The sequence below is a fragment of the Octodon degus genome, unplaced genomic scaffold, assembly GCF_000260255.1.
Source record: "Octodon degus isolate 3935 unplaced genomic scaffold, OctDeg1.0 scaffold00194, whole genome shotgun sequence".
NCBI classification, from domain to species: Eukaryota; Metazoa; Chordata; class Mammalia; order Rodentia; family Octodontidae; genus Octodon; species Octodon degus.
This window is the reverse complement of record NW_004524770.1, coordinates 364,999-376,937: the sequence shown is the minus strand read 5'-3', so window position 1 is coordinate 376,937 and position 11,939 is coordinate 364,999. Positions and strand designations below refer to the sequence as shown.

Sequence of the window (11,939 nt, the reverse complement as noted above, 5' to 3'; positions counted from 1 at the left end):
ACATATCTGGGCAGTTGCTTCCAGTGTGTCACGCATGTTCTGTCCATCACTAGGGTGCCATTTATGTGGCCTTTTTGAGGCCCCTCATAGTGTCTTAGGGGAACAGCCGCCCCTCCAGGACAGGACACCACTGCCCCCTAGCGGTCCCCGGCGGTTTGCTGGGCTGGACACCGCCTCCCACCCAGACCCAGAACTGTGGGCATTTGAGAACCAGGTTTATTTCTGATTTTTTTTTTTTTTTTTTGGTCAGAGTATAAAAAATGAACAAAAACATGGAAGACTAGACAGGAAAATGGGATGGGCAAGACAGAGTAGGGCAAAAGGGTTCACAATGGGCCCTCTGGCTGAAGATTGATGGCACAGAAGGGATATACTTCAGGCAGTCAGACCCAAGGTTTCCCATGGATGAGGGCACAAAAGATGGGAGCTGGCAGGCCAGTGGTCCACATCTCACTTGGGATTTACAATGACTAGCTTGCAGCATCAAGGCCAACTCAGGACACAGAAATGGCACTAGAGGCTCAGCCGTACTTGTCCCTGAGGCTTTCAGAGTTCCCAGGACAGTGGGAGAGGCAGAAGAACAAGATGGTGGGGACTTCCAAAGCCACCCTCACTGTCCCTCTTCTGGGCAGTACCAGTTCCAAATTTCCCAGGGAGGGATGCCAGGCATCTGGTGGCAGATACGGTGGGTATGGCCCCCTGTAAGTCACTCCTGTGAATCCAAGTTTTGGGAAAGGGGTGAGGGGAATACCCACATGCACAACTGCTACTTCAAAGTTAAGTCGAAGAGCCAGGGAATACAGAAGATGCTTAAAAAGCAAGACTCTTTTGTAGGCAAGGCCAGGGGTACCACCAAACCTGGTGAGCACTGGGCATGGAGTTACCTCCAGAGGGCAAGAGTCTTTGTTGTACCAATTTGGCCTTTGGAAACTGGACGTCTTGGGCCTTTTGGCCTCATTTTTCAGAAGGAGATGTGGGTGTAGCAAGGGTTTCATAAATAATGAATGAAGTTTCAGTATGTTATACCCAGTGGAACAGGTGCTGCCGTTATGTCTGACTATTACTCTGGACAACTGGTTGGGCTGGCCAGGCTCTGGCAAGGGTGGGGGAAAATCACAAGCCAAAGGGAACTGATGCAGTTTGTCTCATTGTGCAGCTGGTCTGGCGATGCTTGAGAGGAACACAACTGGAGAGGTGCCAGGTGAGGGGGTGGTCACATGGCGAAGGGAACATAAATAAAGAGACTCTTTTGGAGTCTGGAGTTATTCAAACCCCACTCTGGCTCCAGGCAGCTGACCTGTGGCATGCTGCCAGCAGCACCAGGGGATAGGCCTGGAATCAAGTCCTTGGAGGGGGCCACATGCAAGTAGCCCATGCCCACCTAGTCCCACGGTACAACCTGGAGTGCCTGACTAGAGGCACCTGGAGGTGGTAGTCCTGGTCCTGCCTGTCCACTGGGTCAGGCTTGGCCAGCAGGGCATCATGCATGGTCCAAGAAGGGCTGTAGGGCCAGCTCTGCCTCATTCTTGGCTGTGGGTCCTGGTCACTGGTCACAGTGCTGGGGTCTGGGGTTCAGGCCTTGGCAGCAGCTAGGACATGTTTCCAAAGGAAGCTGTGGGGTAAATGGAAGTGAGGGAGGGGCAGGTCCCTCCCTGCCTCGTCCCAGGATGATCTTTACTGTGCCCCAGCTACCCCCCTGTGCTCAGGCAACTCAACCTGCACTCTCAGCCCAGCCCCCAGGTCTTTGGCACATTTGGCCTTGCCCACTGACCTTGGCTGAGCAGCTGCAGGCTCCGCCCCTCCTCACGCACCTGCAGGCGGAGCACCTGCTGCAGCACCTCTTGCCTCTGTGCCTCCTGTGCCAGCCCCATCCGCTGTAGCTTCTCTGCATTCAGCCTCAGCAGAGCCCGGCCTGGGGAGAAGGAAAGGGCCCAGTAGGGATCAAAAAAATGTGTAAAGGGCCAAGACAGAGACCAAGAGACAAAGGGGGTCCCAGGCAGTCTCATGTATGTAGAGACTTGGAGAGGAAGGCAGATGGAAAGACAAGGTTAAGCAAAAGACAGAGGACAAAGAGAAGCCCCAGGTAATAGAGCAGAGAGCCTGGGAGAGACACAGAAAGACACAGAGTCAACAAAAGCCCCAGTGGGCAGTTTGACTACAGGAGTACAGGCAGAGGAGGAAAAAGACTAGCTGAACGGGTGCAGGCTCTCCTGGGCTTCCCAGCCCCTGCCCTATACCAGCCCCACCGTACCAGTAATGGCATGTTGGGAGAAGGCCTCCACGTAGATGAGGTAGTTGTGGGGACAATGTTTCTTGAGCCACTTGCAGACGTCCTGCTGACTCCACAGGACTACAGGCCGCGTCAGCCCACCCAGAGAGGGGCTTGTATGGTATAGGCCATAGTGGTCAGAGTAGAGCCGGCCCTGCAGAGGGGAAGGGTGGCAGGTAGCAGGAGGGCAGCAAAGCAGTAGGGTGGGGGCCGAAGTAAGCAGGATGGGGGGTACCTGTGGGCTCTCTGTACCAGGCTGTTGCAGGAGCTTGATGGGCCTGCTGCTAGATGCCCTCTGGCTACGGGAGTCATGCCACGTGAAGCTGGTGCCTGCTGTCCGAGGCAAGTGGCAAGGGATGCTCTCAGCTGATACTGTGTGCTCCAGAAGAGTCCGGCAGAAGCTGAAGTGGGCAGTGGCTGTGTGCCAGGGACCCAGTCAGGGCTGGCACACAAACCTCATATACATCCTACCACAAGATGTGTCTTTCATTGAAAAGGCCAGCTCCTCTGTCCTGGGACACTCTCTGTGGGTGGGAGGTCTGACCTTGCTGCCTGCTCATCACCACTGAGTGTGCCCAGTCTCTACCGCCACACCTCTGCCTCACCAACTACGTTCACCAACTGCATTTACCAATCATGACTCACTGACAACAAGCCTGAATTCTGGGCAAGCAGACAACTGGGACTCCCCAAACACATGCTGGGCTTTCCTGCTGTACTGCCCCTACAGGGCCTAACTGGGACAGCGCCATGTGATCTGTAAGTGCCCATCGGCTGTGGACTGTTCAAGACAAGTGTGTGGAGTGCCTCTACATTCTGGGGAACTTCTTCCCACACCAACCTCATTATATTCCTCATGTTTTAGGCTTTGTTTGCTTGTTTTGTTGGCAACAGGATCTCTCTATGTAGCCCAGGCTGGCCACAAACTCACTCAATCCTCTTGCCTCAGCCTTGAGAATGCTAGTGTCACAGGTGTGTGCCCTGTAATGGAACTTGCCTGGCCTACTTCATGCTTTAGTTTTATAGTTATTTCTTGGATCAAGATGACTTGAAGGGGCTGGTGAGATGGCTCAGTGGTCTAAAGCACCTACTTAGAACAAGCTTAGCAAAGCCCAGGGAGCGTGGTTCAATCCCCCGGCACCACATGCCAACTGGCCCTGTCCCCTGGTGGGCTGAGCTGGACACACACACACACACACACACACACACACACACACAAATAAAATTAAAAAAAAAAGATGACTTGAGGGACCAGGGACATAGCTCATCAGTATAAGGGTCTGCCTGGCAAGTGCAAGGTCCTGAGTTTGATCCCCAGTAAAAAAAAAAAAAAAAAAAAAAAAAAAAAAAAAAAAAAAAAAAAAAGATGACTTGAATCTGGGAAGTGTTATTAGCTGAGTGAGACCCTTCCTATCCAGGTTGGGATTGCTTGCTAAGGCTTATCCAGGTTTCAGTGCGCAGGAAGTATCCCATAAGTGCAGTGAATGAGTTAATACACAAATGAAATCTCTATGTGGTGTCTGCAAGTCAACAGAGCCTGTAGGGAGAAAGGAAGGCTCTGAAGGTCACCACATATACACTGTCACTCCTCCCCTAGAGCGTTCAGGCAGGATGAGTTTGAAGGCAGAATGCAGTTCCCATGTCAGAACGCTTGCCCACTCCCAGGTCCATTCTGTCCACCTGCTTAATGGAACTTCTTTTCTAGTCAACCATTCCCTCTATACTGGGGCCAGCTCTCTAAGGGGTCCAAGAAGTTTGAGTAATGGGGAAAACCCACATTCTCCTCTCCTGTGCTTCCACACATAAGGCTCTTGATGCTCAGCAACCTCTTTTCCCATTCTTTCGACTTTCTTTTTTTTTTTTTTTTAGGTTAGTACTGAGAATAAAACTCAGCACCTCGCACTTGCCAGGTTGGCGCTGTATCCTGAGCTCTTTTGACTTTCGAACCAAAATCCAAGTGACTGAATTTGAGATATATAGTCAGGTAAAGAATGTGGCCAAGGTGGCCACCGCCTCAGGTGGCCTCTAGTGCAAGAGAAAAGATTTACTCTAATCCTGCACCTTCTAGGGGACGGGGACGGTAGACCCAGGGTTTCTCCAGCTTCGGTCAGCTAGATAGGAGTGTCGCTCAGGGGAAACCAGTCGAGCGCCTCCTCGCTCGGCACCTGCCGAGTCAGCCCGGACCGCCCATTTCCTGCCTGCACTCTGGGAGGGTCCAAGAAGAAAATGGGGTGGGGGCGCCAGGTGCTGGCTGTGACCTTGGTCCTCAGTCCCCTCTTCACCCCACTACTAGTGCTGCGTGGAGTGACTCCAGTGTGCTGCCAGTCTAAAGACAGAATCCCTGGCTGGTCACTTTTCATCCCAAGCCAAAAGCTGGTTCCCAAGGCCTGACGCTGGTCACCTCCCAGCGCAGGACAAAGGCCATCGGACCCCGTGGGGCCAGGACACCCCCAGCCGCATCCACCGCCAGAGCCCTCGAGTCTTGCCTCCTCTGGGGCTTTTTGGTTCTGAACCCCACCCCCACCCGCGATTCCTTGCGTCCCAGCCCAGCCCGGCTCACCGTCCACATCCCGGCTCTCTCCAAAGCCGGCGCTCACAGCCCCGGCGCGGCCCGGCGGGGGGCTCAGCTTGGCCCTCAGCTCGGTGAACATGGGGCCCGCGGTGCCGGGTCCGCGCACACGCCCCTCGCTGAGCGGAGGGCGGCCCGTGTGGCCGGCAGGGGATGCGCGCGGTCGCCCCGCCCCGCTGGAGCCGGCCCCGGCGGCCAGACGAGTCTGCGCGGCAAGGCACCTGCCACTGAGCCCTGCGCGCCGAGCGCGCTCCGGGATTTCCAGGAGCGGCGGCGGCGCGCAGGGCTGCGCGTGCGGAGAGGTCCGAGGTGGCGGTACAGCCCTGGGCACAGCTCCGCCGCAGGGCTCCGTGCACCTGCAGGAAGCCGGCCGAGGCGGGAGAGCTGTCGGTCTTCTCCGTGTTGAGTGGGCTGCAGCACCTACTTGCCCTTGGAGCCTTCTACCCACCCAGATTATCCTTTCCCAAACACTGCCCTGATGGGCTTGTGCTTGCCCGGAGAAGCCAGCTTGACCCTAGCTCAAGACACCCTGAGCTCAGGGGCGGCGTCCTTCGCCTCACTTAGCCCCTGAATCTGGCTCAGTGCCGAGGGCGGGGCCCGGTGCTAAGAACCGAAAGGGGCTTGGCTGAGGATCAGGAGAAAACGCCAAGGCTGTAGCAAGTGAGAAGAGCTGGACGCCGAAGCGTGGGTGCCTCCTCCAGCCAAGCCCACCAGCTGTGGCGCCTGCTCCGCTCCCAGCCTCTCTCCCCGGGCGTGCAGCCGGCTGGTAGTCTCTAGCAGCAGGAGCACTGCTGTACGCGGACTTGCAGAGACGCGCTGAGTGCGGCGGTACGCGCCCGCTCAGGTCGCAGTCACACGCCCCAGTGTGTATACAGCAGTGACACGTTTGGAACGCCGGCCCACCTACGTCAGTGCTGCACTGACTTGTTTACAGCCAGGGGAAGGGCGGCGTCGGTACGGCGTTCCGGCGCAGACTGGCGGGCCAACCCCGAGTGCGGGCTCGCACGGCCTGACAGATCGACAGTGGGGAGCCGGTCGCGGGCAGGCACCGGAGCGCAGGACGCACAGGGCTGCCCGGAAGGCGGACTAGGCCCGTGTGCACAGATTTCTGGGTGCATGGGAGCGCTCCCGGGCAGTCACAGCAGGGTCCAGGCGGGGACCGAAGGTTTGGCAGGGCGTCGTGGCACGTGACCGCCCAGGCCAGCTGGCACCACCCGCCTTGCCGCAGGTCGGCGCTACAGCGCTATGCGACCTTAGCCCTTCCAGCAGCCGCAGCCCGCGCGGTGGGCGGGGCCTCAAGCGGAACTTCCGGCGCGACGTCGAGGGGGCGGTGCCCTGCGCGGTCCCAGCTTTGCTTCCGGGGCGCCGGTGACGTGACGGCCGCGACGCCTCCTGTGGTGCGTCGGGGAAGACGCCGGGGCTCCGTGCTGCGCGCCTGCCTCGGCCGCTGTCGTCTCGGTCGCCGACGCCGCCATGAACAAGAAGAAGAAGCCGTTCTTGGGCATGCCCGCGCCGCTTGGCTACGTGCCAGGGCTGGGCCGCGGGTGAGGCTTGGGCAGCGGGCAGGCCTGGGAGGCGGCGGGAGATCGGGAAGGCGGGCAGGCCGAGCGAGCGAGGGGCGGTTCTCTGGGCTCTGCATCTTCTCGCCCGCGGCCCTGTCCCCCGCGCTGGAGCTAGGAAGTGCCAGGGGAAGGACCAGGAAGATAAGCGCCGTAATAAGAAGCTACGGTCACGTAGTCTGAAAGACACCGGAAGGTTGGTTTCATCCTGTAGGACGCCGATGTTGAGGTCGGAATAAGTCTGCCTATGAATGCTGTCTGTCACCTCGGAAATGCAATATGGGCCCGGTGCAGCTGGGTAAAGCCCGTATGCGGGTCTTCTGTGAGCATCGAAAGAACTTTTGTGTAGTAGGAACACATGACCCTTCCTGTGTTTTAAGCATGACTAATCTTTTTTGTGGTGGTATTCATTCATTCATTCATTCATTCATTTTTTTGACAGAGAGTGTTGTTATTTTAGCTCAGACTGGTCTTGAATTCTGTATAACCCAGTGTGGCCTCGAACTCAGCAGTTCTCCTGCTTCAGCCTCCTGAGTGCTGGGTCTACAGGTGTGCACCACCATGCTTGGCTCTCTTTTCTTGTGTTATTGTCACCAGAGGCTTCCTGTTCAGATTCTCAGTTCCCTGCCCCCTGCATCTGAGAGGCTGGTGCCTGGGTTCCAAGTTTGTTACGCAGATGACCACCAGAAGTTGTTGGATAAAGTGGGCAGTCATCCTCTTCCTTGGTTATCCATTTGACTTGTATTAGAGGCCGCAGGGTACACACAACATTAAGGTGTTTCATTTTCAGAGAGCCTGAAGTTTATTAGGGGAAGTTCTGTGCCTGTGTAAGTCATACATGCAGAAGAACAGATTTAGGACATTGTAGTTCCAAAAGTCAGGCAGCTGTCAGTGGAGTACAGCATTAAAGCCATGTTTGAGAAGAGGTAGTTTTTGAGGCTGCCAGTTGTAGGAATAAAGGAGAAACTACATTTTGTAAAAAGATGTGATTTAAGGGCAGACCAGGAATCAGGAAGAGGTGCAGTGGGAGTGGAATATACAGCAAGTGGGAAGGCAGCTGTGAGTTGTCAGAAGGGCCGTGAGCATCAGGTAAAGCTCCTTTAGGCTTTGGCAAGCCAGTGGTGCTAAAGAATGCCCTCGTCAGAAATGTATTTCAGGAAGGATCATCTGGTAAGTGAAGTAGGGCAGATTAGAGGTAGGAGGGGCTAACTCGATTGCCAGCTGTGATGGAAGTCATGGTCTGTGAGGGGACATTTGCAAGTGGAATCAGTAATGCTTGGGGGCAGAAGCTATAGTGAAGGCTGAAGAAAGAGGTAAAGATCATGTGATGATGCCTGCTTGGTGCCTGAGATGGTGCTGCTATTAGCAGCTAGAATGGCCTGAAGAAGATGCAGATGGTATTAGACGAAGAACTCAGCTTGGGCCTGGTTGAATGTGGAGGGAAGTGGAAACCCTGGGGTGGGAGATTTTCTGGTCATCTACTGAGCATAAGTTCAGACATTTAAGCTGGCAGACATAACCAGTACTAGCATTTGAGAGCACAGCCTACTGCCACAAGAATCTTTGGAGCTTCCTAAAGGTGTTAGAAAAAGAGATTATGACTGGGGCGGAGGAGAGGACATAGGAAGCAAGGCCACCCAGGTGATAGGTGTCTTGTGACCTACAGTGCCACTGGCTTCACCACTCGCTCAGACATTGGGCCTGCCCGGGACGCAAATGATCCTGTGGATGACCGCCATGCACCACCAGGGAAGAGAACCGTGGGAGACCAGATGAAGAAAAACCAGGCTGCTGATGATGACGACGAGGATCTGAACGACACTAACTATGATGAGGTGATGGGGGTCCCTCTGTGGGTACTCCCCCCAGTCCCCAGAAAGGCTTAGATTCACCCAGTGTTTTTTTTAATTTTTATTTTTTTATTTTATTTTTTATTTTTTTGTATTTTTAGGGAAGGGTCTACAGGATGTTCAGGGTCTCACTACTAGATCAAACTCGTCGTGATCCGCTTTTTTTTTTTTTTTAATTTTATTTATTTGTGTGTGTGTGTTTGTGTGTGGCCAGTTCAAGCTCAACCCACCAGGGGGCGCGGCTTACTGGCATGTGGTGCTGGGGGATTGAACCGTGGTCCCTGTGCTTGTTCTAAGTAGGTGCTTTAGACCACTGAGCCATCTCACCAGCCCCAAGGCTTAGATTCAGAGACCATCTTTAACAGTGTGTGAACAGGACAGTAAAACTCTAAAGATATGAGCACTTTTTTTATTCTCAAGAGAGTTGTGGGGCTGGGGAGATGGCTCAGTGGAATAAGCGCTTCCCTGGCAAGCGCAAGGGCCTGAGTTCAATCCCCAGTTCTGCAAAACAAACAAACAAACAAACAAAAAGAGAGTTGCGCTTGCAGCATGACATGCCGCATTGGAGTTTTGTGTTGGCTGGTCTCTAATGATGGTACTGATGTTGTTTCAGTTTTGGTGTTTGCCTGCTTAGTTTATTGATTTAGTTAGACAAGGTTTTCTGTAGATGTCTCCTACAGTTGATGTCTTTCCTCTGAGGAAAAGTAATTTTATTTTTTTGGTACTTGGGATTGAGCTTGAGGCCCTTCGCACTGAATTATGTCCCCAATACCTCCCAACCTTTCCGCTTTGTTTTTGTCTTTTTGAGACAGTCTCACTGTGTAGCTCAGGCTGGCCTCAAACTCATAGCAGTGGGCTGCGGAGATGACCCAGTGGAATAAGCACTTCCCTGGCAAGTGCAAGGACCTGAGTTCAATCCCCGGTTCCACCAAAAAAAAAAAAAAAAAAAAAAAAATTGTATTCAGACTCATAACAGTCCTCCTCCTTCAGTCTTCCAAATGTTGGGATTACAGGCATGTATCACCATTCCCAGCCTTCCCCCCCACCCCCTTTTTGAGACAGGGTTTTACTATGTAGCTTGGGCAGGCCTTGAACTCACTGTGTGGCCCAGGATGCTTGAGCTTGTGGTGATTCTCTTGCCTCAGCCTCCTGAGTGCTGGGATTACAGGTGTGTACCACCATGGCTGGCTATGCCTCTTGTCTTTCATGCCCTTGGCTCTTGAAGAATATTGATCAGTTGTTGAAGAATGGCCTCCAGTTAGGATTTGTCTAATTAAAAACATAATTAGCACATAACTTACAACTGAGTATGTTCTGTTGGTGTTGGTAGGTGCTGTGTTAGAGGGAAAGCTGACCTTTAAATATGTTTTATCAGAGACCAGTGAGATAGGTCAGCTGAATAAGCTCCTGCTTAGGCAGGCGCAGGGATAGGGTTCTATCTCCGGAACTGCATGCCATGCTGGCCCTGCTCTCTGGCTGCTGAGTCCCAGTGTGGTGGCGCATCCCTGTAAAACCAGCACTGGGGAAGCTGAAAATAAGAGGACCACTGTAAGTCTGAGCTGCATAGTGAGACCCTGTACCAAATGCACTAATAAGTAAATAAATAAATGTATTTTGTCTTTAGTTTAATGGTTATGCTGGGAGCCTCTTCTCAAGTGGACCTTATGAGAAAGATGATGAGGAAGCAGATGCTATTTATGCAGCTCTGGATAAAAGAATGGATGAAAGAAGGAAAGAAAGAAGGTAAATTGCTGCTAAGCACATTGTGTTTAACCTAGGGGTTTGTTTGTTCATTTGTTTGTCTTGGTGGGCTGGGCTTTGAAGCCAGAACAATTCCAGTGAACTACTTCGCTAGACCTTTTCATTTCTTTACTCTGAGACAGGGTCTCACTAAGTTACCTGCGTAGGAGTTGAATCTGTGATCTTTGTGCCTCAACCTCTGAAGAGTATTGACTAGGGATGCTGCGCTGTGCTTGTTTTTTGCTTTTTGAGATAATAGAATCTGGGTATGGTAGCACATGCCTGAAATCCCAGTATTCAGGAGGTTGAGGCAAGAGGCTCACCATCAGTTTGAGGCCAGCCTGGGCTACCTAGTGAGTCCTCATCTCAAAAACCAGGTGTGTAGCATATACCTGTGGTTCCAGCACTTGGTAGGCTGAGGCAGGAGTATTGCTGCCAATTTGAGATCAGCTGGGATACACAGTGAAAACTTGTCTCAAACAAGAAGGTATTTAGACCTTTAAAACATTTTATTCTGAAAACTTCTTTAACAACAAATAGAATAGTGCAGTGAAGTACATTCTTATTCTCAACATTGGTTCCTACTGTATTTTTATTCTTTTTTTTGGTGGTACCAAGGATTGAACTTGGGACTTAGTGCTGGCCAGGCGATCACTTATTTCACTGAGCTATCTCCCAGGTCCTGTATATGTGTCTTCTTCATTTATAAGTATTTTCCTGGGTCATTTCCAGAGCACCTATACCCATCTTCCACATGGACTTGGTACCTCATGGACCCCAGTTCTGTTAACCAACAGTTACTCCCCAGAATATTATAGCATGGTTTATGTAAGCCAGGGTCAATCTGGATCACTTCTTAGGTTTAATTTCCTTAGGGTCTTTTAATTTAAGACAGTTCCCCACCTTCTACTTCTTTAACCTTTCATGACATTGATTTTGAAATCAGTTTTTTTTTTTGAGATCAGGTTTTTGTAAGAAAAATTTGAATTTTTCAATGGCTACTTGTTTCCTCAGGGTATCCTTTGAGTTCTAGAGAGAGAGTGTGTGTATGTGTGGTTCTGGAAATTGAACCCAGGGCTACTCTACCACTAAACTGTTTTCCCCAGCCCTCCTTTTTATTTTTAAATTTAGGGTCTTTTTTTTTTTTTTTTTTTTGCGGAACCGGGGATTGAACTCAGGCCCTTGTGCTTGCCAAGGAAGCATTTATTCTACTAAGCCATCTCCCCCCCGCCCTAAATTTTTTATTTTTTGGCTTTTCTGAGACAGTGTCTTGCCATGCAATCCAAGCTGGCCTTGAAATCCATATATAGCCATGACTGGCCTTGAACTCTTGATCTTTTTGCCTCAGCCTTCCCAGTATTGGGATTACAGGAGTGTGTTACCATGCCTGGCTTTATTTTTTATTTTGAGACAGGGTCTCACTAGTTACCCGGGCTTGCTCCAGACTTGTGATTTTGCCTCAGCCATTCGAGTAGCTGGGGTTATAGGGATGGAGCACTGTGTCCAGTATTTGCTCTTATTATTTCCTGTGGAGTAGAGGCTGAACCTGAGACTTGGTAAAAATTGGGTGAAACATCTTTGGTTAGGAAACCTGATAGATTTGGCTGTGTGTTTCTTCACATCAGGAGCCGTAGTGCCAGCGGCTCAGTTCTTGTAGAAATATCGATCTTTCCAAGACACCATTTACATAATACGACCTTCAACTTTTTCTTTTCCTTGTTCTTTTTGATGGTGGGGATTGAACCAAGGACCTTATGAATGATAGATAAGTGCTGTGTCACTAAGCTACATTCCCAGGCCACGGGTAATACATTTAGATTCCTACCTGTGGATGTTTTGTTTGAGTGTAACTTTTCCTGTGGTACCAGGGATTGAACTCAGGACTTTGTGCTTGCCAGGCAAGCACTTATTCCACTGAGCTATCTCCTTGGCCCTAACTTTTTTTTTTTTTT

General features: G+C 51.7%; 2 protein-coding genes and 1 pseudogene across 4 annotated transcripts in view; 1 reads left to right on the top strand and 2 right to left on the bottom strand.

Moving 5' to 3' along the window:
- Window positions 1-241: 241 nt before the first annotated feature.
- On the bottom strand, window positions 242-5,018 carry Samd10 (sterile alpha motif domain containing 10). 2 transcript variants are annotated; one of them, XM_004644135.2, is made up of 5 exons: window positions 4,830-5,018; window positions 2,505-2,686; window positions 2,252-2,423; window positions 1,772-1,912; window positions 242-1,612 (listed from the first exon to the last, which is right to left on the bottom strand). In XM_004644135.2, exons 1-5 carry the CDS (start codon window positions 4,918-4,920, stop codon window positions 1,590-1,592), a joined length of 609 nt encoding a protein of 202 aa, XP_004644192.1. In that variant the 5' UTR covers window positions 4,921-5,018; the 3' UTR covers window positions 242-1,589. The 2 variants fall into 2 exon arrangements, with proteins under 2 accessions (XP_004644192.1, XP_023560030.1); XM_023704262.1 differs by having other exon boundaries at window positions 1,812-1,912.
- Window positions 5,019-5,201: 183 nt separating this feature from the next.
- Prpf6 (pre-mRNA processing factor 6) overlaps window positions 5,202-11,939 on the top strand; it is a 72,263-nt gene continuing 65,525 nt past the window's right edge. The window contains exons 1-3 of the mRNA XM_023704298.1: window positions 5,202-6,382; window positions 8,064-8,232; window positions 9,872-9,990. Coding sequence (XP_023560066.1) covers window positions 6,312-6,382; window positions 8,064-8,232; window positions 9,872-9,990 — 359 coding nt within the window. The 5' untranslated portion in view covers window positions 5,202-6,311. The remainder of the gene's footprint in view (window positions 6,383-8,063; window positions 8,233-9,871; window positions 9,991-11,939) is intronic.
- LOC105743949 overlaps window positions 11,413-11,939 on the bottom strand; it is a 2,803-nt pseudogene continuing 2,276 nt past the window's right edge. The window contains exon 2 of the transcript XR_001117349.1: window positions 11,413-11,513. The product of XR_001117349.1 is annotated as a fragile X mental retardation syndrome-related protein 1 pseudogene (transcript). The remainder of the gene's footprint in view (window positions 11,514-11,939) is intronic.